Source organism: Polistes canadensis, unplaced genomic scaffold, assembly GCF_001313835.1.
Source record: "Polistes canadensis isolate GaletaPanama2010 unplaced genomic scaffold, ASM131383v1 scaffold_55, whole genome shotgun sequence".
Taxonomy (NCBI): domain Eukaryota; kingdom Metazoa; phylum Arthropoda; class Insecta; order Hymenoptera; family Vespidae; genus Polistes; species Polistes canadensis.
In genome coordinates, this window is record NW_014569602.1 from 220,164 (window position 1) to 245,167 (window position 25,004).

The 25,004-nt window shown below is 37.6% G+C and overlaps 1 protein-coding gene across 1 annotated transcript; it reads left to right on the top strand.

Moving 5' to 3' along the window:
* Window positions 1-205: 205 nt before the first annotated feature.
* LOC106785723 (tyrosine-protein kinase Dnt-like) lies at window positions 206-24,901 on the top strand. The gene is made up of 8 exons (XM_014746409.1): window positions 206-876; window positions 16,402-16,529; window positions 19,529-19,938; window positions 20,234-20,422; window positions 21,233-21,371; window positions 21,742-22,034; window positions 22,874-23,033; window positions 23,304-24,901. Exons 1-8 carry the CDS (start codon window positions 771-773, stop codon window positions 23,550-23,552), a joined length of 1,674 nt encoding a protein of 557 aa, XP_014601895.1. The 5' UTR covers window positions 206-770; the 3' UTR covers window positions 23,553-24,901.
* Window positions 24,902-25,004: the final 103 nt, after the last annotated feature.

The window sequence follows — 25,004 nt, forward strand, 5'->3', positions numbered from 1 at the left end:
CCTCTATTATTTTTCAGATGAGGAGCCAAATATGTAGATAGGAGGGAGAGAAAAAATTCTGACAGTATATGTATAAGAGAAGCGTGGTGGGGGTAAGCGCGATGCGAGTCTCGTGTCGTGATCGTGGGTGGACTTGTAGAGAGGTCGGTTAAGCTCGGGTGAGTTCGGTTAGATTCGGGCGAGGAGGAAGCGACGAGCGAGGTACGACGAGCCCAGCCGAGCCATGGCGGCGGTCGTGTCGCACACAATCGCTCGTGGCTTTCACGAGGTAACTCACGTTCGCTCCGTACGACGCGTCAAATAAAAGATACTTTGCTTTGCTCGAAATTTTCCCCTGTCGCGTCGCGTCATTTACTCGTCCCTTATTTTATCCGCGAAAACTACTCATTCTCTTCTCTTCTCTCTCGTAGCGAGACTCTACCGTTGTTAATTGAAAAAAAGTGTCGAGCTGTCAAAGCGCGCGCGTTCCTTTTCACGACTCTTTCGGACGGCGGGAGGGAGAGGAACGGAGATAGAGAGATAGACGCAAAGAAGGATACTTTGTCGCGTCGTGTCAGGCGTCGCGCTGCCAAGTCGTGCACGCGCGACGCCTTAGCGTTTACCAGAAGAGATGACCTCTTTGACAACATTTCTCTGAAGTGTTCCTCAAGAATAAGGAAGAAGAAGAAGAAGAAAGAACAAAATAAATTTACTCTTAGCTTTTGGGGCTGCACACGTGTGTCATCCGTCATTTGATTGTCGCTGACGCTGACGCTGCTGGCGCAGACGCGATGTCGCTCTTCGAACTGACGTCGATTCTTTTCCTCGTGCTTGCCTCGCCTGCCTCGGGATACTTCAATCTTTTTCTCAGCCAGGCAGAAGTACGCAAACTCATGGGTAAGTTCATTCATCGCACACGCTTACGATAATAAACGTTCGATAATTACGGTTATTTCGTTGCGATCTTCCATCGAGATCAAATACGCGCCCGTACACTAGCCGCGAATTGTTTTTCAAATGTCTTAACTGTCTCCCGATTGGCTCGTTCGAATCTCCACCTATTAAAGTTGTCACCATTGGTCCTCCATATTTTCCAACATCGCCAACGAATCAACTATCGCGATCGATAGATATTGTATGTTATTTGTAATTTAGCGCGAGTTTCGATTTCTTTGAAATTACATATAACAATATATTTTAATCGATGAGAATTTTATCGCTCGTAAAATAAGAGACGCGTTTTTATTAGAGGTTGTCGTAAAACCGTTCGGACATACTCGACTGATTGCACGATAGGATCTTTTCATTGAAAGATTAATTATTTAATGTAAATACTCGTCAATTCGTGTGTACCTGCTTATTTAGCATTGCAATTAAGCTCCTGTACGACGACGATAGGGACGTTTTTCATTCGCTCAAGTTCGTACGAACTAATGAATAATTATTATCGCGTTACGCCGCTTGTGCTATAAGCCTTCATTATCCTTAGGGCATAATCGTGGGTTCAGGCACAACGTATGTATGTACTTACCTACAACATACACGAAATCCCTCGAATCCGAGGTAGGTAAGTGGCGAAGCGTGAAATTGTTTTAAAATACGACTCTCACCCTTCTACCCTAGAAAATCTATGTACGAGAGATAATTGGTACAAATGAGACATTTACGAAGGAAATGAATACGTTCGAGTTTCTCAATTGATACATGAATTTCGTTGAAATTGGGTCGAGCTGACCGTTTTATTCGGTCATAGAAGCGAACCAGAATCGTTTGTCGGTCGAGCTGTGAAAACGTTTTCCTCCGTGTAATATTTTACGAACGATTAAATCTACGCGGTGGAATCGCAGGGGATTCTCTTTGAAGTTTCCAACAACAAAGTTGATTGACGCGCTTTAAAAGTAAATTTATTTATTGATCGAAAGTATTTGCCAGTAACAATTATTCCATAATTAAATACGAAACGTTAGGATACGTATTCGTAATTAATATCAATAGAAATGCAATTGCAGGAAAATGATTGATAGAAAAAAGAAAAAAGTATAATTTTAAAAAGAACAAAAAAAACAAGATAAAATTAGTCTTTAATCGTAATATTTGCGATCGAATAAAGATCGTTCCGCGTTCTGATCGTTCCTTAAAAATCATCGCTCGACCGGTTGCATGCGAATCGGTGTACCGGAAGTGGAGCAATTCGTGCAGCCCACTCGACGGCGCGAACTTTCCAATATTTCCTCGATAACTTCCACGGCGGCGAATAATTCGTTTTCGGCTCGTTGAGCCACGAAAAGCATTCAGCTCGTTGCCCCGAGTTCGAAATGGCAACGGTTCGTTCGTTCGTGCATTCGTGCATTCTGGCGACACCTGAACCCACGCCTCCGATCGACGATTCTCTTGCTCCCGAGAGAAACAGAGAGAGAGAGAGAGAGAGAGAGAGAGAGAGAGAGAGACAGAAAAAGAAGGAGATAGAGAGAAAATCGTGCGTTCCATACATACTATTTGCCTCGCACCTTTCCTTTCTTTTTGTCTTTTCTTTATATACCACATATTGTATTATATTATATTTTTATCTATGAAAACTAAGTTAACCCTTTATTTTTTAACATATATATGTATTAACGTTACTTTGTGAAATATATTTATTCGTAAAATGACTAATTAAACTCAGAAATAACTACATACTGATGACCTGTTTAAATATAATAGAAGCTGTACTTTAAGTAAGTAATATGTATATGAATTTATGAGATACAAATAGTTGAGGTATGAAATGGAAATTTGATCCGTAGATTAGATCCGATAGAACAATATGACTAACAAATCATTAGTTTTTTAAGTACAAAAATAGATAAGAATGAATGACTACGAGCATTGTTGTAAAAAGTTCAGCAGACTTTAAAGACGGATTAAATTTCAATCTCATGTTTTAACTACTCGCCACTCGTTAATTCATATATAACCTTTTTATCGAATATTAAACAATTTCGATCATAAGATTTAACGCCGACGTATACGCATAATAAGATTATCCTGAACGTGACTCTCTTTAAAAAAATCTGAAAATAATGGTTAATCTTTGAGGATAAAATAAAAATATAGGAGATCCTGTCCTAAATAGAATATCAAGGCATCAATATGGCTTAGTGTGACACGAAAAGCAATCGAGCGGAAGTTAAAATGTTATCGTAATGTGATTTTTCGACTTTTTTCAATGATTTATATAAAAATAGTCGATCGAAAGGTGTGTCGTTTGATCGGCTTTCCTTTTGTGCTACAGGTAAGCCAGCATCTATACCGCTGTGCTGTTGGGAGATGCGCATATAGTACCTTGGATCTAGACAATAAAATATTCTAATGAAGTTCTTGTTGAAACTTGACGTTTTAGGGTCGAGGAGACGAAGGGATTCGTTTATAGTTTGTTTAAAGCCCTAATAATCAACAGACAGTCACTCTTGTTCTTTTTCGTCTTATTTTCTTTTTTTGAGGATCTTCATTTAAGTTCCCTATTCTTCTTGATGCTTTTTCATTTTGGAAGGTTCATAGGTTCGACTAGAAAAACGAAGCTGCTTTTTACCCTCGATTGTTGACTTACAATTAGATGTACATATATGTGAGTAAATTTGAATAATGTTATTTCCATATTTGTAATAAATGCATTTTCAAGTGCATGTTTCCAGGAAGAATGAGGTTTCCAATTTCGACTCGTTTAGTAAGGTTTCCCGTAATAAGGTTAGAACATCAAGTCTCGTTTCGCCACGTCGAGAAATCGATTTTGATCTCCGTCATTCCACTTGGTTACACACTACACGCTCGAATCCTACGGAAAGGTGCTTTGGCACGATCTGCTCCAATATTGAAGACCCTCTTCTTTTATTTTTCTCTTTGTTATCATATTTCGAAATTGTCCTGCTGTAAAATATACGTATTCTTTTTATTGACAAGCAAATGTATATCGGAGTATAGACATAAATATTAATATATAGGTAGTTATATCTATGTTTCTAAACAAGGTTCGAAAATCTTTGGGTTATCTGAAAGAAGCACGATCGTACGTGCTTGCCAACACCTAAGACTCATATTGCACCCGAGCGTGGATAAGATAAGCTTCCGAATTCACATTGGCGCCGAGGTTATATTTTACTTTACCAGATTACTTTGTCGATCCTTCGACGAATAATCCCAGAAAAAAAGGTGTTTCATCCTCTCGCAACATCATCGCAATCTAAAAGTTGTTTTTTCTATTCTTTTTTTGTATATATACCTTTTCATCTTCCTAATGCGTAGCTTTGCATCAATATACATACATATAGAGGAAATGATGACATACTCGAAAAATATGCAGACCTGAATGATGCCTAAACTTTTGCAGATCTTTTACAATCAAGCAAGGAAGGAATTATTTAATCTCAAAAGAACTTGAAATATAAATCATTTGATGATATACAAATAAGAAATACTTTGAAATTATTTCTCATCTTCAATCATAAATTTATATTTTATGTAAAAAATATTTAGTTGGAATTAATAAACGGTAAAGAAATAATGAATAGAATGATAAAATATCTCTAAGAGGAAAATAATAAATGAATTATCACTTACTTATTGTGTGTTAGAGTTAAGTCGATAAAAGATATAAGATCGTTTGGAAGTATATACAAAGTTTAGGTAAATTAATAGTGCATATCCAATTTGAAATACTGCAAAGCGGAACGATTCGTAATCATTCGTCAGAACTCCGTGTCAAAACAGGAAAACATGATGTTCGCGAAGAACCTCGTGCCCGAGGCCAGTTTTCGCTCGCGTGAGACGAGCTTGGGTTCGACCTTAGCTAGTTAGGGTCTGACAGGCCCATCTTGATGTTGTTCGAGGAGTGGGGTCGTCTCAAAGGTCCCGACTGGGCCCCGTGAAACCGTTTATGTACGCACAATGGCGCAGCAATAGGTGGAACACAAACGGACATTAAGAAATTCGATCGGCTCGAGAAAATGTGTTTCGACAACAACAATCGGACACGGTTGCGTTTCTATCTACTTTTCTATCCGCTTTTCTTTGTTAACCGATTAGTAGCGTATATTTTCGTATAGTAAACAAATGAAACAAGTTTTTTCAATTACCCTTAGTTATTTTTTATTAGATATAATATTTTCAATATCGAGATACGAAGAAATGCGTAATAAAATAATTATGAAAAATGCGTGGCCATCGTAAATGTCGAAACAGAGTTAACTATTTCGAGTTAACGATTAGAATTCTCCGAAGAGGATAGAAATAAAAAGAAAAAAAAAGATACGTGTTTTATTTCGAACAATATTTTAAGCAGGTTCGATCGATGCGATATTTCAAAGCGGATGCTGCGCCTCTGTCGACATCAATCTTCGGCTCCTCGTTAAGATCCGCGCCTTAAGACTTCGTTGGTGTGTAGGAGAATTCGTTTCTGAGCGGACAGGGGAGGCCGTCAAAGACAGTACGGGTTGTGTCGGGACGTCATTTACATGAGGACTCGTCTAGAAGAAAAAGAGATATAGGAGAGAAACAGAGAAACGAGACACGGACGGACCCCCGTGGATTTTCCTCCGAAAGCCAACTTCATTTCTTTTATTTTCTTCTTCTTTCAATTCGAGAAAGATATTAATCCTTTGAGTAACCACATCAATGATATGCTTTATTTGCGAACGTAAGTTTTAACAAAATAAATTCTAACAAAAGTCTTATAAATTTATATTAAAAATGACACGTGCATCTATCTATTCAAATATTTATACTTTTTCGTTTAATCTCATACGAGTTTTAGTAAATTTTTTTGCGAGCTATCTTTTAACATATTTCTTGTTAGAATTTGGAAGTATCTTTTTGCATATTCTTATTATCTTTAAATACTTTAGTCTTTTATATTTGCACGAAAATGTTGTTCTAAAGAAATAGAGTGTTGCGGATCGACTCGTAATGGAATTGACTTTTTCTAGAAATCGTCTCTCTCCTGGGAATAAAAACACTGCGAGTGTAATAGATACTCTCTCTCTCTCTCTCTCTCTTTTTTTTCTTTTTTCCTTCCATTCTTTTCTACCACCATTTTTCCCTGGGGGTATATCTCTCGGATAGACCTTTTCTCTTGCAGATTATCACGGAGAGAACAGAAAAGAAAAGCGTCTCAGCGAGTAGTTTCTTAATCAAGAATAGCGACACTTTTCTCTCGGAGTTTCTCATTCTACTTTTTTCTCCTTACTCTCTAGGCGAAGTAAATTCAACGGGAACGTGAATAAAATTTAATGCGATCAAGTATGTCGTAAAAAAATATAAAATAATGCTGCAGCGAGAGAATGAATATTTTTGAATACAAAAATTTGATAAGCATTAAATCATTCAATTTCAGTTTTTTTCAACTACCAAAACAATATAAATAATTTGTGTCTTATACGTTTGTTAAATTAATATGATAATAACTTGTATGTTACGTTTTTCTCATTTCATTTTTTTCATTATAAATTAATTGTATAAGAGAGTAATTTTTTTTAGTTATCTCTTCCTTGTTCAATTTCTTTTCTCATCAACCGGCACACGTTCGTCGATCTCACCGAGCGTTATCCTCGCGTGAAATCTTTTAATCCACGCTCGAGAGCGAGAGTAGTCTCGAGTGACAGGATCTTAACGAGCATCTGCTCCTCGAGGATGACTCCGCGTAGTTCCAATGGGATTCACTGTAAAAGAAGAAGAGTACTTGGTAGCCGTTTCGGCGGGGCCTTTTTGGGCCTACTTCCTCTACGTCCAATCATTCGACGACACTTGCCAACTAAATAACACGTTCCACCGGTCGTACTAGAAGAAAACATTTTTCTAACGACTAACCTCTCGATCATAGGCCTTTTTATACAAGCTGACTCGGCAAGTTGGAAACGTCAACCCATTCGAGAACTAACTAAACGGTATTCGACAAATGGGCCTTTAATTGGAATCTCTCTCTCTCTCTCTCTCTCTCTCTTTTACATTTTTACTACGAATAAATTATCTTTGAATGGGAAAACGTACTAGTATCAATAGAACGACAGGTCAAATATTAGTCAAAATTTTGTATTCAAAGTTTCTTTTTCTAGAGAACTTGACAATGTGCTATAGGTTGAAATATAATATTAAATACTTATTTGTTAAATTATATTACAAATTTTTTTTCGATAATTTATTATTCCATCGATAATCAATGATAATTATTTGTACTTTTTCGTTACTTTTATAACGAAATTGTTGTTGAATATGAATTGCATTGAAAATAACGAGAATTATATCGAAACTTGCCTTTTTATCCTGTCTTCTCCAAAGATCAGAAACAGAGAACAGCATTATCAAAGCGATAGTACATGAATTTATACGATATTATCTTTCTGTCTGTCGCTCTTATGAAAAGATCACTTTGACCAACGTGAATCGATGCAAAAAGGTTAGAATCGAAGAAGAGATGAGATTCTCGTAAAGCTCGGTGAAAGAAACGTTATAGAAGGTACGTTCAAAGCGAATAACGATGTCAAAAAAGGATTGATAGCACAAAAGAAGAGAAAGAAAGAAAGAAAGAAAGAATGCTTTTTTTTCAAAGAAGAGACAGATGAATTCTTGTGACATCGTAATCTACGAGATTCGTGCATTAATTCATCGTTAGAGATAATTAAGATCAATGGGAGAACTCATCTGACTATGTCAAGTTTGTCTAACTGGACAGAATAGATATATTAGTTAAATTACATTTTCTCTTCGCATATGTAGACATTTCTACAATTAAGACATATATTTTTCTAAATTATCGTATCTCCCGTAGCTTTCAACGATCTAAAAATAAAAGATAATGACAGGAAGAAGGAGGTATAGAGAGAGAGAGAGAGAGACAGACAGATAGTTAGAGTATAGGGTTTGCATTTGTAGAGTTATCTCGTGCCTCTCGTCACCCTTCTGAAAGGAAAAGAATTTTCGAACATGGCACATTCACTTATCGGTCCATCGGCGCCACGAAGGGGAGACACGTGTTGTTTAGTTGGGCACCCATTTCAAAATTCGAAATCTTACTACTAGATGCAGTTGCACTTGCAGTTGCAGTTGCAGTTGCAGTTGCACTTGCAGTTGCAGTTGCAGTTGCAGTTGCACTTGCAGATGCAGTTGCACTTGCACTTGCACTTGCAGTTGCAGTTGCAGTTGCACTTGCAGTTGCAGTTGCAGTTGCAGTTGCATTATTTTTACTCTCGATTAAATAATAATAGTTTCTATTAAAATGAATTATTGTTATTTTTTTATGCAAAGTTAACTATTTTTGAAAAAAAATTTTATATTTAATAAAAATAAACAAAAAGTAAGCTTAACACTCTGGGTGAGTTTTCTGTGGTCTCACGAAACGTCGAAGACTTTAAGACGTCGTAAAATCCCGAATGGATGCCAAACGAGTTATTCTCAGACTTATACCAAATTTCCTGGACTTTCTTTCCTCGCGAACCATCCAGCAAGCCACGATATACTTTTCTTAAATTGCTCCTTCAGGTTCGCATATCTATTGGTATGAAGCAATAAACAAAGAACGGACTAATCGGCTAAATATCTGAAAAAGAATTTTGCCCAAACAAATGACGTGAAAGAATCGAATAAGAAGTAGAATTATTTAGAGTTCTATGCGACAAATTACTTTGGACTTTATTGTAACTCATTTATTTGAAATCATTATATTTTAACATTAATAACGAGATAGATTAAATTTTAAAATATGTTTTAAATGCTAACGATTTTCGATAGTATTCATATTAATTTACGATCGAAATTATATGCAAATTCGAATAAATTGATCGAACGAAATATTTTAATATACAAAAAAAGGAGTTGTTAATGCGAAACTAGAGGGAAGGAAGTTCGTAATCCTCCCAGCTCCTTTCACACACTCCTGTCGCCATATGTCGAACTCCCAGACAGACCGAGAACACATCTCAATCGACATCAACACTGACAGATGCTGCATCTGATTGTAAGTTGTGAGTTTCTCGTTTCCTTCCATCTCGCGATGATGGTTGTTCCTCGTTGATGGCCGACATAATGTTGGAGCCATATTGGGCACCGAAAAACAATATTATTTTAGCTCTCGATCCAGGAATCACGTCGTATAGCGTTGCGACGTTTGCTTTGCTTTCATCATTCCCTGAGATTCTCTCTTTCTTTCTCCCTCGTTCGACAAATAAACCGTAGCTGCGTTACTTATGATGCACCAACCATACGATTTAATTCCCTTTATTTTATTCTCTCTCTCTCTCTCTCTCTCTCTCTCTCTCTCTCTCTCTCTCTCTTTCTCTCTCTATCCTTTTCTTTAGTTCTTTGTCGCAGATACAGTACGGTAGATCCGACCGGTTTCAGCCAGGAACGAGCTTCTCGATTTTCACGAAGGGGAAGGGTGATCGTACGACACAATAGTGACGGTACGGATTCGATGGGAAATGCACAATGTCTGATTTTGATGGTGATCCCACATTGAATAGACTCAGATTGGGTGCCAATTGGATTACTCGATAAAGACTTAATCAACTTTAATGAATATGTTTCTACGTGTCCTAGTACGTGACCAGAAGACAAAATATCGATGAATAATTGTACATTACTCCCTCGATCTAATTATTTCATATACAAAGTGGAGAGAACGACGGAAAGGATGCGTTAAATTGGGAAACCTCCCGTGAAGCGTGACTCTATCTCTCGCTAGCGACTCGTCAAATCGACAGATCAATGATATCTTGCAACGTTAATAATCTGAAAATCGTGTAAACAGCAGTAAATCCGAAATACCAAAAGAAAACTTTATTTAAATAGAATTTTAATGACATTTTTATACATTTTAATATTGGCATTATTTAATAATATTAATTAAGTAATGTGCCCAGGTAATAATTATTGTACAAAATATGTCGATAGTTTTCATCGAAAAATTAGGATTATTTACGTCCCGTTAAACTAGCAAACGTTTATTTGCCATTAACATCAAAAAAGATAAGGCTTGTTTATCGCTTGTTTACGATCAATTCAGGTATCCCAAATTCTTGATTGTATAGGAAAGATCGGGAAGATCGTAAAGCAATGTTTCGAGTAGCTCAGTCACCCTTCCTTCCACCTCGTTGTGGGGCCCAAAAAAGCAAAGGCACGCACACCAGCAGTGTCGAGGGTCCTTCTTCTTTCACTCTCTCTCTTTCTCTCTTCCTTACGTGCATGGTCGTTCGAAGTGAATTATAACCGGTGTCGCGCGAAGTTACGCCTTCCTGGATTTAACCTATGGCCTGTGAGGAGAAAGGTGGAGAGAAAGAGGCTGAGGTCGATGGGGGAGAAGCAGCAGAAGTAGTGGAACGAGGAGGAGGAGGAGGCCGTACAAACGACGTCCAGGACTTGTCCAGGACTTATGGGTTATTCAGGAGAGGCAACGTTGCTAGAGAGCGAAAACGAGAGAGAAAGAGAGAGAGAGAGAGATAGCGAAACACGTTCGTTCGATATATGCTAAGCAGTCGGCCTCCTGTATCGCGTACATGTACCACGACTCTGGTTTCGCACGTGGGTGAGAGACGCATGTGCGTACGTGTGAGTATGCGTGTATCTTTATATACGTACGTAGTATATATGCATGCATCCATGGGTATATATACGGGGTGTCGGATAGGTTGCTTTTACCTCACGACTTCGATCGATCTGAGAATGATAAAAAGTGGGGAGAAAAAGTTTGAGCAACTCTCGTTACATTGATTTATTAGTCTTCTCTTGTTCCTCTTGTTCTTTTTTTTTTCTTTTTTTTTTTTCTTACTTATTAGAGGATAAATGTACTTATAAGTATTGGATGTGGAAGTGTATGTATGGAAGATTGCTTGGCAAAGTAAAAAGTTTTCACGTCCGATCTGATATTTTAAAAGTGAATGATTACATATTAAAACTTTTTCCTACATAACATATTTATTATCTATATATTTGACAGATACTGTCAGGCATTTGATGCTAATATTTGAAGCTTACATTTAATGTTCACGTGTATAATATACAAATTTTGAGATATTCCTTTTTACGAATTCTTTTGTTCGTAGAACAAAAACATCTATGGTTAGAAGACATGTGCTTAGAATATCCGCCACCCCATATACGCCCACATCGTTCAGCCGGATGATGGCGAAAGTGAAAAATATCTCGTGCAGCCGTTATAGCACTAGTAGTATGTTCGCGTGCATACTCAGAGGCTCGTTCGCGTTATTAGATCTCTCTCTCTCTCTCTCTCTCTCTCTTTTTCTTTCTTGTTCTCTTTCTCTTTCTCTTTCTCTTTCTTACTGAAGTCGTTGCCTCGAGAGATATCGGAGCATAGTATATGCCAGCTGCCATTGATTCGGTCGTTAACCCCATCTCGAACCGATAATTCTTTCATTTTTGCAAAAAATAATGATGCTGATATGATAGAAATTTAATCTTTTAACATTATTACTAATATTACTATTTATTACTAAGTTGTAACTTGTGATTAAAAGAAACGAAACAGTACATATTGTTTCGTAAATGATCAAGAACGGAGTTTGTGTCCATATACGCATCGAGAAAGTTAATTTCAATTCCTACGCCATTGTCGGTATCCTACGAGAAGGATTCTGTATTAAAATGAATCGAGTACAGGAAAATGATAGTAGCGTTACACGCGCGAAGAATTTTTATTTGATATATTTTATAATATCATATATAGATATATATCTTGACGAAATTATAACTTTTTCCAATTGGGATTTGTTCATTTATTTTATACAAAAGAAAAAGTATCATGACAATGGTAGAGTAAATAACAAACAGCGAAATGAGCAAGCACTCGAAAGTTCCGCTATAATGGAGATGAAATTCATCAAAGGTACTAGTAAATTCAACATTAAAGTAAGTGGACTAGTAGTTCTGCATCTACAATGAATTTCTACTTTACACGATGTCAAGTGACACCTGACATAATTCTACGAGCGTTTCAACTTCGAAATATGAGTTTGAAGTAATGAAATATGTTGTTCTAAAGTAAACACACAAATTTAATCATAATTAATAAGGAGACAAAAAGTTACGTTAGTTGATAGTAAAGTTAAGAATAATTTCATTAACTTATTATTTTATGTACATAATCTATTGATATTATTTAAGGAAACATATCGAAGCCGGTAGGACGTCTATACCCCGTGGAGGGATCATCGGGAACTTTAAAATCCTATATTTCCTGTCCCTTGGACCTGTGGATCACCCTTTTTGCTTTTTCCTTTCTCCTTTTCTACCCTCGTCGCCGTGTCCTTTTGTAAGGCTCACTACGGGAGGATCTCGTTATAAGCACACCATGCCTCTCGTATTCCGTAGGTGTTAGGTTTCTGACCCAAAGCCCACAGCAAGAGAATAAAAAAGTATAGAAAGGAAAGGAGAAGGAAAGAGAGAGAGAGAGAGAGAGAGAGAGAGAGAGAGAAAAAAACTTTGTCTTCCCGCTGTGTAGACGCCGATTCACGATGGCCTTCTTTTCGGGACCCCTGGTTCCTTCTTCTTCCTTTATTATTAAAGAACTCACCTTAGAAAGACCATACTACTCCTCGTCAACTTAGCTCAATGTAGTATTTTGACAGCGGGGGACACCGGTATTTTTTTGCAAAATTTAGCCGGGTGTTTCGCGAAAAGCCCACCTTCCTTCTTTCCTTCCTTCCTTTAACGTTGCGTCTCATTCATTGAGATCGATTTCTTTTCTGCTCTCATGATCCTCGATGCTCGATCAAGAACTTAGAAATGATGGTACCCCTTGCTGCGTATACCATCATCGATCTGCTTCATTCTTATTTGTGTATCATTTTTTCCCCCCAATTAGAATTGGGTCTTCTCGTTGTAAAGGCAAACATTTTGTGACTCTTCTATTTTTATGCTTAATAATAGGAATATTAAAAATAACAGAAAGATGAAATGTTTCAAACTTTTTTTCTTGACATTAAGATTTGAAACGTTCTATTGGTTTGATTCGTAGTTTTAGGGAAGATATCATCACGTATGTGTATTGCTCTATACTAGTTTCTATGTTTCTTTACCTTTGATTCGAGGAGTGAGATCATCGAAGTAAAGGGAGTTAGATAGAAAGCACACATACTGTCCTCTTGCAGCAGCTTTTCCTTGCCATTATGGTCCTTCTGAGTGGTAGCGTTCGTACGTGTTTTGCGAGAAAAGAGCCGAAGTGGTGCAGAACCCCTCGTGACAATTGTGTCTGGCAGTGCTTGTCGAGGGTCGACGCCTTCCCTGAAAAGGCCTCTCTCTCTCTCTCTCTCTCTCTCTCTCTCTCTCTCTCTCTCTCTCTCTCTNCTCTCTCTCTCTCTCTCTCTCTCTCTCTCTCTCTCTCTCTCTCTCTCTCTCTTTCTTTCTCATACACTCTGTTTACATCGTACTCCCGTCTTGGAGGCTCACGCTTGCACTCTGGCCTGGCTGCGGGCGCAGCAGACATCAAAGGATGTTCGGTGGTTACCACCCTTCTAGCTATCCACCCTCATGCAAACTTCTCGTATAATTGCTCGGAAAAAGAAGAAGAAGAAGATGAAGAAGTAGAAGTAGAAGAAGAAAGAGAAGAAGTAGTAGTAGTAGTAATAGTAGTAGATGGAGAAGGAAAGAAAAAAGCAAAAGGCATCACACAGAGAAAGCATCCAAAAGTAGAAACGTAACGAGGTCAGAATCGAGCTGTACTCGGTAGCTAGTAATAACGAGAGGAATTTCTTTGCTAGATTAAAAGAAGATTACTTTTTTATCTCGTCGCCTTTTTATACCGACATAAGAATACGAGGGGTAGCTCTTTGATTTTCCTATTTCTTTGATGATAGAAAGTAAGAGAGAGAGAGAGAGAGAGAGAGAGAGAGAAAATCTTTACTCATTCTCTTTTTCAATCATCAAGGAAATAAGAAGAATGAACAAGAAAAAACGATGAAAATGTCTTTACTGAAAATTTATAAGAGTAATTATTACTACTTGCTTTTAATTACTCTCTTTTTCGTCGGAATTATACTCGCGAATAGGGGTTACACATCGTAGTAAAAATTATTATTGTATATTTTTTTTTTTTTTAAATGAAAGCGACTTTGAAATGATAAAGAAAAAAGATGAAACGGAAAGGTAGAGAGAGAGAGAGAGGATAAACATTTTGTAGCTTTTATGTAATAATGATTTCATGTAATAAATGATGATGAATTTTGGAAGAAAGGAAAGTAAACGAAATGGAAAAGAAGCAAACTATCGATCCATTCGTCTTTAGGTCAAACTGGATGACCCGTCTCTCTCCCCATATAAATAAGTTATTGTTTAGGTCCGTTGAATATAGAAGTGACAGATGAAATATTTGAGGACATTTTTACGAGAGAGAGGGAGAGAAGGAGTAAGAAAATATTGGAACGTTGTGAGTTTAGATTTTTTAACGACGCTAGCTTCGGCCCAGACTACTTCTCTCTTTCTCGAAGGATAATTATTTTCCAAGACCTACGGGGTATCCTTCGTCTTTTTTACGACGTACCCTACAGCGTTGGATCCGTTCTGTTCTTTTCCTCTAGTTCGTGGAGGAGGCAAAGATCTAGAGAAAGAGAGTGCCTCTGGCGGAGCTTGTCGGAGGGCAACGGTGTCGGGGTCGTGGGTATAGGATATCTGATGCAGAAAACCGGTAAACGTCGGGACGGGAGAGGTATAGGTGGTGGGACGTGGGAGGAAATGAAAGGGGGAGGTAGAGAAGAACACCGAAAGCAAAGACACGACCAAGGGGCATGGCACATTGTCTTCGGGTGGCTTAAAAATCCAACTCGTGGCTCGTTAACCGTCCTATCAGATACCACCGAGACCCTTCTCTAGAAAGAGAGAGGGATGAGGAGGGAGGAGGGGTGGGGTGTAGAGAAAAAGAGTACACGCCATGCACCCGTATTCTTCTTCTCCAGCTTCCTTATCCACTGTCTTCGTCGACTGGTCCACGTGACCTTGTGTCCTACCGACACACGATCCCCCCTTGTATTTTCAGAATACCTAGGTAGCTCGATGTTATTTCCAATGCGGTCATAGGGCCATTTCATTGTCTCTCATCCCTAACTTTTTTCAATATCTTTCTTGGAAAATTAGATTACCATTTATTAATAAACTAGCCTAATATGATATCTTATCTTTGAGCACGTAATTTGTTGATTTATTAAAGTAATATATGATTTTTTAAATATTATAATAAATAACTAGGTATTACTACTCGGTTTATAAGAAAATTCTAGGATATGACGAATCTTTTCGCTATTAAATAAAAACTTTGTGGTTAAAATGAAGAACAATAAGTCAAGTGTTACTTTCACGAATCTCCAAGTAATCAAAGTAGATGGGAATAGGTTAGAAAACGCGCAGCAACTAAATGATGGTGCAGCCAAGTTTCTTATATAAAACAATACGCCTTTGTCTTCCATCGATGAAAGGTATAAAACGTTAAGAAGGGTAGAAGAAAATCTCGCTTTGGTGTTCGTGCGATTTGGATTCGAGAAGTCGATTACATTCGAGCGGAACGACTGCGGACGCTGCGGTCTTCGAGCCAATCGATACGCTTAACATTTCGAATCTGATCCACTTATCTGACCTTTCCTTCCTTCTCATTTTATTCTTTCTCTTTAATCTCTTCCATCCTATCGGTGGAAGCTCTCTAATCAGACACTTCTAAATTGCATTATATTTTTACCTTACTCATTTGTAATACTTACGAATCGTGATTTTGTTAATTATACATTTCATTTGTTTATACTTTCATACCTTGGACGTATAGGTGTAACGTGAAGAACTTTCTAGTCGTATATACGAAATATCGTACACAAGGAATGAAATAACTGATATCGAATGCAGTTACAATTAAACATTTATATGAATTTGTCCGCGTGCATGTCGCTTATCAAAAATTATCACCGCACGGCAGCCCACTTTCGCAGATTTGTTGGACAAGCTCACGCTAGTGTTTGCGGTAGCCGCCGGACAAATACGGTGCCGTGAGTCATCTATGCGAAACATTCGTATCGTTTTCTTTTGCTAATTCGTTTTCTTATCCGACTATTTCTCCCCCACTTAACTTCTATCTATCCATTTGTCTATCTCTGTCCCTTTTTGATAAATAAACTTCTTCCTTTCTCTCTAGTATGACGTCACTAGGGCACTATATCCCGTGGTTAGAAAATACCTATCATGCCTCGGCGGACCTATCTAGGCTCACGCACATACACACGTACGCGCATACAAGATTTTCCGATAAACCTAGATTTGCCGTGTCCCCTATTGTCCCAAAGCCGTAATAAATTCTGATTTACGAACAAAAAACAAACGATTTATGAACAACAAAAAATGAAAAGATAATAAAACATAAAGTAAGAAAAGAAATACACAATAGAATAAATTTTCTTTCCTTTCTAGGTCTCCAAGCGGAATTGTTTTACGTGAGAGAAGGTGTGATCAACGATTATGCCATTAAATTCGTTGTACCGGTTCCAGCGCAAGTTCACAAGTTGCATTTCACATGGCAAAATCTTGCTGGCAGACCGGTAAGTGAGAATTTATTTATTTCAAGATTTATATGTGATAGGGAATAATGTTTTCCTGATAAGGAAAATAAAAAGTTAAAAGAAACGATAACTCATTCGTTATCTGAAAAGCCTCGACGATTTAGCGATATACGATGCAACCAGCCGACTGTTCAACTCCTCGTTCGTCAAGGTTGAATGGTCACGTTGAAGCTACTATCATATTTTTTTCTTCCTTCTTATTCTTTTTCTTCTTCCTCCTTTCCTCTTACTTTTTCCTCTCCTCAGTTTTTTTTTTCTTACCTTCTTAGAACGTAGTTATCAGGATTATCGAAGCATATCATTCCTATCCCGCACCTCATCGAATTCTCGAACAAATACAATGGCGTAAAAGTTTCTTTAGAAAAATATTTCCTTTTTCTGAAAATCTCTCTAACTCGTTAAAATATCGCGAATAAAGGATACAAATCATTATCGTTTTAATGATTTCATTTGCATGGCAGAAGAAGAAATAAAAAAAAAAGTGTCCAAGGTGGATAAAGTTTTGTTGTTTCGTCAAGTACTTTAGATTTTCTTTCTTTTTCTCTCGTGTTATTTTTCTTCGCGGTGGTCGAAGGAATGGTAGGTAGGTACCTGGACAAAGTGACGGCGGAAAGTGGACAAAGTGCGCAACGTGGTGTCGGATTGACTCGTCGACGAGGTAGAGAAAAAAAGAGAAGATCGCTCGGGGTAGGACAAAGTGGTTCAGCCACTTCTTCGAGCTCTTCTGCGCGAGCTTCAGAGAGAAAAAGGAAAAGAAGAGAGAGTTATCCGAGAGAGGAAGAAGAATAAGATAGAGAAAAAGAAGGAGAAGAGGAAGACTGACGAGCGGTTCCAAGACATCCGTCACCTCCGTGACAAAAGCGGGTGTCCTGAATGGTAGTTAAACTCGCAGGTGGCTGTCGATCAAACTCTCTCTCCTCTTCCCTTTCTTTCGTCCTCCCTTCCTTCCTCCCTTCCTTCCTCCCTTCCTTCCTCCCTTCCTTCTGTTTCTACTCACATTGTTTGTAAATCAGTCTGGAGAAGATAGGAGGAGGAGTATGCCAGGCATTTAAGGAAATTCTTCGATATGAGAAAAAGTTTGTATACGGGTAAACGTATCCACGGTGATTCATAAATTAATCGAATAATAAAACAACAAATAAAATATTGATTACTTATATTTTTTTATTCTTACTTTAATCGGCTAAAGCAAATTTTTCTTTCGAAGACCCCCCGCTACCTGCCGGCCCTTCCCTCGCCATTCAATTTTCTCAAGAATTTACGTTTATATTGTGTCAACGATAAATGAGATGTTTTTTTCCTTTCGACCGAAAGAAAGAATTTCTTTTTCCATGTTAGAGATAGAATCTTCTCGAGAAAGAGAAGAAGTGACCCGGAACATCGGACCGTTGGTAAACACATCTCATTTGAGTCTTTCTTCTCGCGGACAACTCGTTTGAAAGAAAGCTACTGCTTACACAGCGTCAAGTATTCGCGTTAGCACCTTTACGGTTTTTTAATTCCTTTTGCGTCTCTTTCAATAACGAGAATTCGAATGCAAGTAAAGATTGTACATTATGCGTTCTACAATCCTGCTGCAGTCGAATTTTTAGCATCAAGTTGATAAATAAAAATCATTACAAAGTTACAAATAGAAACAGTAATATCATTGATAGGATCATTAATTAACGTTCAACGAAATTTCGAAACTTGTTATTTCATTTCATTGATGAATTTACCTTATATTCGATATCAACGTTTTAATTATTGGGAATTGAAATGACTCTGTAGAAAAGAAAAACATAATTAACCAAATAGGAATAAAAAATGTATTTTATCGTATTTTTCTATTAGAAGCATGAACGATACGCGGTAACAAGATTAACGAGCTATCAACTATGAACACCTTTACCTGGAAGCTTAGCAGCTGCGAGAAAGTCTATGGGGCGAGAGATATCGTCGGTTTGGAACGCGAAGACTTCGGAAGGCGTTGAAATCGAACGCCATTAGAGGCTGTTCGCAGGAACATTCGTAGCCATTTCACGAGGAAGTTATTCGTGGTCGTAAGAGACCGCAAAACGAACGGTGGTAGCGACAAGCAGCGTAGTTGACGAGCCTCTCTTATACTTTTCTCTTTCTCTCTCTCTCGTTTTCTACATCTAACCAAGAACCGATCATCATCGCAAGCTGGTAATCAGCCGTTGAGGCTTTGCTTTCCTTCGCTCTAGTCTCTTATTCTTCTTCTTCTGCATCTTATTTTTTTTTCTCTATTTTTCTCTCTCTTTTTCTCTTTCTCTCCATTCGTTCTCTAAACTCACTTTGCCCCTCGCGGTGCGCAAATTGTCTTCCGAGAATGGTTCGCTCGAGATTACCAGAAGGTTCAACGTTCTCGCTCGTTTAGTCTCGCCGACATTGTTTCATTCGTTTTCCACCCTTCCACGCGGAAATACCAACCATTACCCACCTATACACCTAGGTATACCTACCTACCTACCTATACTAACCGAGGCTATCGATCTATTAACCGAAGCCACAACTTCGTTAATGGATTAGAAAATACTCGCCGAGAAGAAAAGTTCGATAGCACCATTCAATAACGTTTCATCTCCGTGTTCTCGTCAAATGTTTGATATATACCCTCATGGGGATGATATATATCCTCACCCTATATGGAAGTCGTGTTATACGAAAGCTGTTGTTATATCAAAATCGTGTTTTCATAGTAACGTATTGTAAAAAGGTTGAGGGTACTCAATTATCTCAGTCTCATTGATCCATTAACATTTGATATATCACCAACTGTCTCCCATCGTATCATTCACGTCAATGAAATATTACTTTTACAGTTAAATTCATTAATACTGAAACGAATCCTCAGATTTCATTATCTTCTTTCTAGTTATTGTTAGATGGTTGTAATTTATTTGATCATATTATCAGTCGATTTAAGTTCGTATAAAACTATCTCGATTAATTCTTCAAATACAATTGACTTTCAGCTTCCTTACACGTTGGACGTAGATATCAGCAATCCATCCGCACTAAGCAGCTCGCTGAACATCTCTCAAACAGGCGAGATGCCGGTTGGTATCGTACAAACTTGGGCCCTAGCTTTGCATTGTGGTCCATACGATGCCGAAGTGGACCTAACCTTACGAATAAATGTTTCCGTATCTAAGAGAAATACAACGAGTTTAGAATTTAGACGAAAAAAGATCTGCTTAAAAGAGAAGAGCAGTTACACCGGACCCGAAGAGGTTTTAGTAGCTGCTTCGGGTTCTACTTCCGGTGGACAGGTGTTCTACGCAGCCATCGGATGTGCCTGTGCCTTTATCGCTGCCTTAAGCGTTCTCGTGGTGGCCTATTACGTTCGAGATAAGAAGGCCAGAAGGCATAGGGATCCTTTACAGTAAGTCGACTTCTTCTTTCTTTATTTATGTACGTTCTTCGTAAAAGGGATAATGGCCTACTTCAAATGGAAAAGAGGTTAACGGATTATCATCAAGACAAACACGTCTCATGTTAGAATATACATATGAATGTTATTTTTTTGTTTCGTTTCTCATGATAGTAGAGAACAAAGCATTGGTGATAACCATTGTCGACGTGTGAAATAATAACATACGTATAATACATATCACACTCGTGTATTATATTAATAATGAGAGACAGAAGAAATCTAGACGAGTTTATTATCCTTGTAGAGAGTCCAGAGGTATCAGCTCCGCGTGTAGCGTCGAACGAGGAACAGGGGTTGGTCCAGCGCAAACCTTCCTATCTCCGGAAACTCCACCACCCTCGGCGTCTGGAGCATCAGCGTCCACTTATAGAAGATTAGACGACAGACCTAGTCGAGAGCTACACGAGAGAATTCAAGAGATCACCGTACAAAGGTAAAGACAAGTGTACTGCACCTGTTTCTTCATAAAAGTAACAAAATAAATTATTCCTTTTATTAGTATCGTAATATAAAAATGATGATAGATAGGACCATTACGTTAATGATTTATTCAACGAAATATCTGTTCGTAAAATACTCCATATTTCAACGATCCATTTTGGAATGAAAAATTCCAAACGAAGGAAGAAAACGAGGAGTACGAACGAGGGTAAGGAAACAAAAAATAAGATGAAAGAAAAACGACTGAAAGCACTCAGGATTACGAGGTTATCGACACTCCAATCGACTTTCGTGCCAGATCAGGGCTTAAAATACATTTACGTTAAGGCCTATTTTCAAATAACTTGTGTAGATATACATAGATATATAATGTGAGTCACGAATGATACGTTAGGAGTTTTAGTAGATATCTATTATATATTATAAATAAAAGTCATTAATTTATACGTATTTATGGTGATGCATCAAAGTATGATATTTAATGACATATACATATATTTGTTCGAGTAAAGTGAACTTTTTCAAATTGTTTCATTTAACTTTGACGTCTTAACTAATTACCGAGGTAACTAACGAGTAATAAATCAAACGAGTCATTTAAAGACACTCACAATCGGAATCGAAACGACGGTGTGCGTTGGTTCTCCATAAGTTAGGAATTGTGCAATAGCTACTGGCTGGCAATGTAATTTTTTATTACTATATACGTCACGACGCACGACAAGAGCCATTAATTTACATTTTCCTTTCCCGTTTCACGAAGACGGTCATCGTATTAAGTCGTATCCTTTGTACTTTGTAGATGCAGGGTGCGTCTTCTCAGCATAGAAATGGAGGGCACCTTTGGTCGCGTGTATAGGGGTAGTTATCACGAGGAGGGTGCTTCGTCTCCGAGGGACGTTCTAGTAAAAACAGCCGCCGAGCACGCCTCGCAGTCACAAGTGAGTCTTCTTCGATCTTATTTTTTTTCCTTTAAAGTATATGATGGAACGAATGAAATTACATAATTGCTGTACTTCCATCTCGTTGTCCGCCTAAATTATATTATCTTTTAATATTTATTTTTTTGAACTATACAAGTCTTACGCTAGTACAAAGATTAAAAAACAAAATCGATATACGTCATAATGTATTTCTTTTTTTCTAAATTAAACTATCACTAAAAATGTATATTAATTAAGCCAGTTATTGATTATGTATTTAATAACGTCCAATAATTCTCATTACTATGATCGAGAGTATAACTAAGGTCGAGACGACGACGTAATCCACCGATGAGTTCTACTAAGCTAAGCACGTTATCTTTTGTAGGTCGCCCTTCTCCTACGAGAAGGTTTAGCTCTTTACGGTTTGAGTCACCCAGCTTTACTCCCTGTCCTGGGTGTCTCGATCGAGGACAGAAGCGCGCCCTTCCTTCTATATCCGCATACCGGTTACAAAAACATGAAGAGGTTCTTACTAAGGTGTAAGCTGAGCAGCGAAGGACCACCGAGGGCCCTTACAACTCAGGAAGTCGTCGAAATGGCACTTCAAGCTGCCAAAGGGGTTCAGTATCTTCATAGGAAACGACTTGTCCATAAAGATCTTGCTGCGAGGAATTGCGTGTAAGTACAACAATCTATTTCAAATTACATCTGTTCTTATCCTTATCGAGTTGAAGTTTTAACTTTAAAAGTAGTTACCTACGTATGAACATAATTCGTCATGTATAATAATTACATTGGCAAATCTGTCGCATTCGTAAAAAGAGAGAGAGAAAAATTGTTAAATTAATTTAAATACCACAGAGAAAATATAAAACTATTGATTAGATACTTAAGATTAATACTTCTTATTTGGCAATAAGTTAAATTAAAGAAAGATATAAAATATATTAATAGCGTACTTAACATGTCTACTAGAATCTCATATATAATTGAACTGAAATTTATGAAAAGTTAATTAGAGCAAGATGTAGCACATGTAGTATCCCTGTATCGCGTGCCCTCCCTCCCTCTTAGCCCCTTTTCGTTTCTCTTTCTCTTTCATGTTGAATATCTAAGAGAGACAACGAAAATCATCCTTTTTTACGAGCACGCGCTGCTCGCATCGAGCACTTTAATACAGCACTTCCCTTTAACGCAGCCTCCGCAAGTCCCGAGGCCGTTACGTCTCGTTACCGAATTAATTGAGTGCAACGAATTAATTAAGCACCGTACACCGGTTACTTCGGTGGCTCTTTAATTAGCGATCGCGTTGTTTTCGTCTTCGAAAAATGATCTCAAAGTTTTTCTTCTTCTTTTTGATACTGGTCTTATTAAAAAAAAAACCCAACCTCTCTTAATTAACCGCACAAAGCTTTAATTTTTATTTTCACTGTCAAAAATAAGGTGAGATTATCGAATTTGTTACGGTGAAGATTCTTATTTTATAATATTATTTATCTTTTGTATGTTTCTTATAGGGTCGACGATGATCTACGAGTTCAAATAACGGACAACGCCCTTGCTAGAGATCTCTTCCCTCAGGATTACCATTGTTTGGGAGATAACGAGAATCGACCAATCAAGTGGTTAGCTATAGAGAGTCTACTTGGTAAAACGTTTACCACTGCGTCGGACGTTGTAAGTATATAATATGCAAATATGTTATTTGTAAATATACAATTAGAGACCACTAGTTTTACTATTATATTTATTTTGTTATACGTTTCATCTCTAATTCGAGAATTTTTCATTTTCCTTTCGCCGTTCGTATACAAAAATTATTGTAGAAAAATGCAAATGTGCGGCTTAATTGTTTGGCCTATTTTTCTTCTCATGATTGAAATCATTTTGTTTTTTTTCTTTTCTCTTTTTATTATATGTGTTTTTTATTTCTTTTCTTTTTTCTAGTGGGCATTCGGCGTTCTCCTGTGGGAATTAACGACACTGGCGCAACAACCCTACGTCGAAGTAGATCCATTCGAGATGGCCAGTTATCTTCGAGACGGTTACAGATTAGCTCAGCCGATCAATTGTCCTGACGAGTTATTCGCAGTGATGGCCTATTGTTGGGCCATGTCTCCCGACGAGAGACCTACTTTCGGACAATTAATAGTTTGCTTGCAGGATTTCCACACGCAATTGACGAGATACGTTTAATGCTCGTACGAGTAATAGTAAAGAAATAATAATAATAATAAACTCGTTTAAATATCGAGCGAATTCGACGTAGGGAGGGGCTGGGGAAGGGGCGGACGTGTGTGTTCATGTATACATTTGTAAGCAGGGTGATCAATTTGAATCTAATCGTAAGAGCATAAGTATTTCAGTGAATAAGTACATAAAATGAAATGAAATATGTGTGAAACGAAATTATAAACGTTCACTAAGCATCTATTTCATTTGATACAATTCCTATTTACTTGAATACTTTCTAAATGAATTCGTTGAAATTTGTCGATCATCCTGTATATATTCGTTCAATAGCTATATCTCGTTCAAAGTACTTACTATTGCAAATTCGCACGTCGTTAACGTGTCGCTTATTTTACTCGAAATCGAATAACTCGAATAATCCATGCGTTAAGTATCGATCCTATCCAACTGCCAGCAAGCATTTCGTCTTTCCTTCGCATACCAAGCCATGATATGTAGCCTATATATTAGAGAGAGAGAGAGAGAGAGAGAGAGAGAGAGAGTAAGAGAGAGAATGGGCGAGTATCCGGATATGGGATGATACTTACGTAAATGATGATCGAAACGTCGTGATTAGGAATATTGGAAAGCGATCAATCTTCTTCTATTCGCGAGAAATCAGGAGAGTGTTTCATCAAAATAAATTCAATACTCTGCATATAGCATAGTGATCTGTCTATGTATCTATAGAATAGTGCATTGTGCATTTACGATCGATCAGGTTTCTATCAGCTCGAATAAGAAGAATAGAGTTTCGAATATCGTCGTCAAAAGGTTTATATAGGAAAGAAAAAATGAATGCTTCCCTTGCCACGCTAGTCTTTCGACAGTGCCAATTCCTTTTGTATTTTTGTACATACTTACTATTCGTATTAATTCTTCGTACGCACCTATATCTGTATATGTATATTTAATATTCGCGATAAGCGTACGCTTCGAAATCCAACCAGAGGAAAATAAAAAAAACAAAAAGAGAATATATTCTATGTAAATATACGTATATATCAAAACGAACGACTATATATATTATATATATACATTTGCGTTTATTAAGTCGAGAGAGTTGAAACGATCGAAAATATTCTGTCCTGTTTTAGTAATATCGCAGCCAAATGGCGAGCAAGGAAAATAATATTTCATCTTTTACATCGTCTCTCTCTTACGACTCGACGAATTTACTATTATAAGTATCCTTAAGAATCGCTATGAATGTACAAACTCGCCGGAAACGTTACATAAAAATCAAGAAAAAAGAAATAAATTTATAATGTAAAGGGGAAAAAAAAAGAACAAAAAGAAAACAAAACGATACGATAAAAAAAATGAATTTTTTTGTTTCCACACACGTTACTCCGAAAGGAAAATATCGTAAAGATCATTTCCTCCTCTGATCCTCTTCTCCCCATCTCGTTTCTT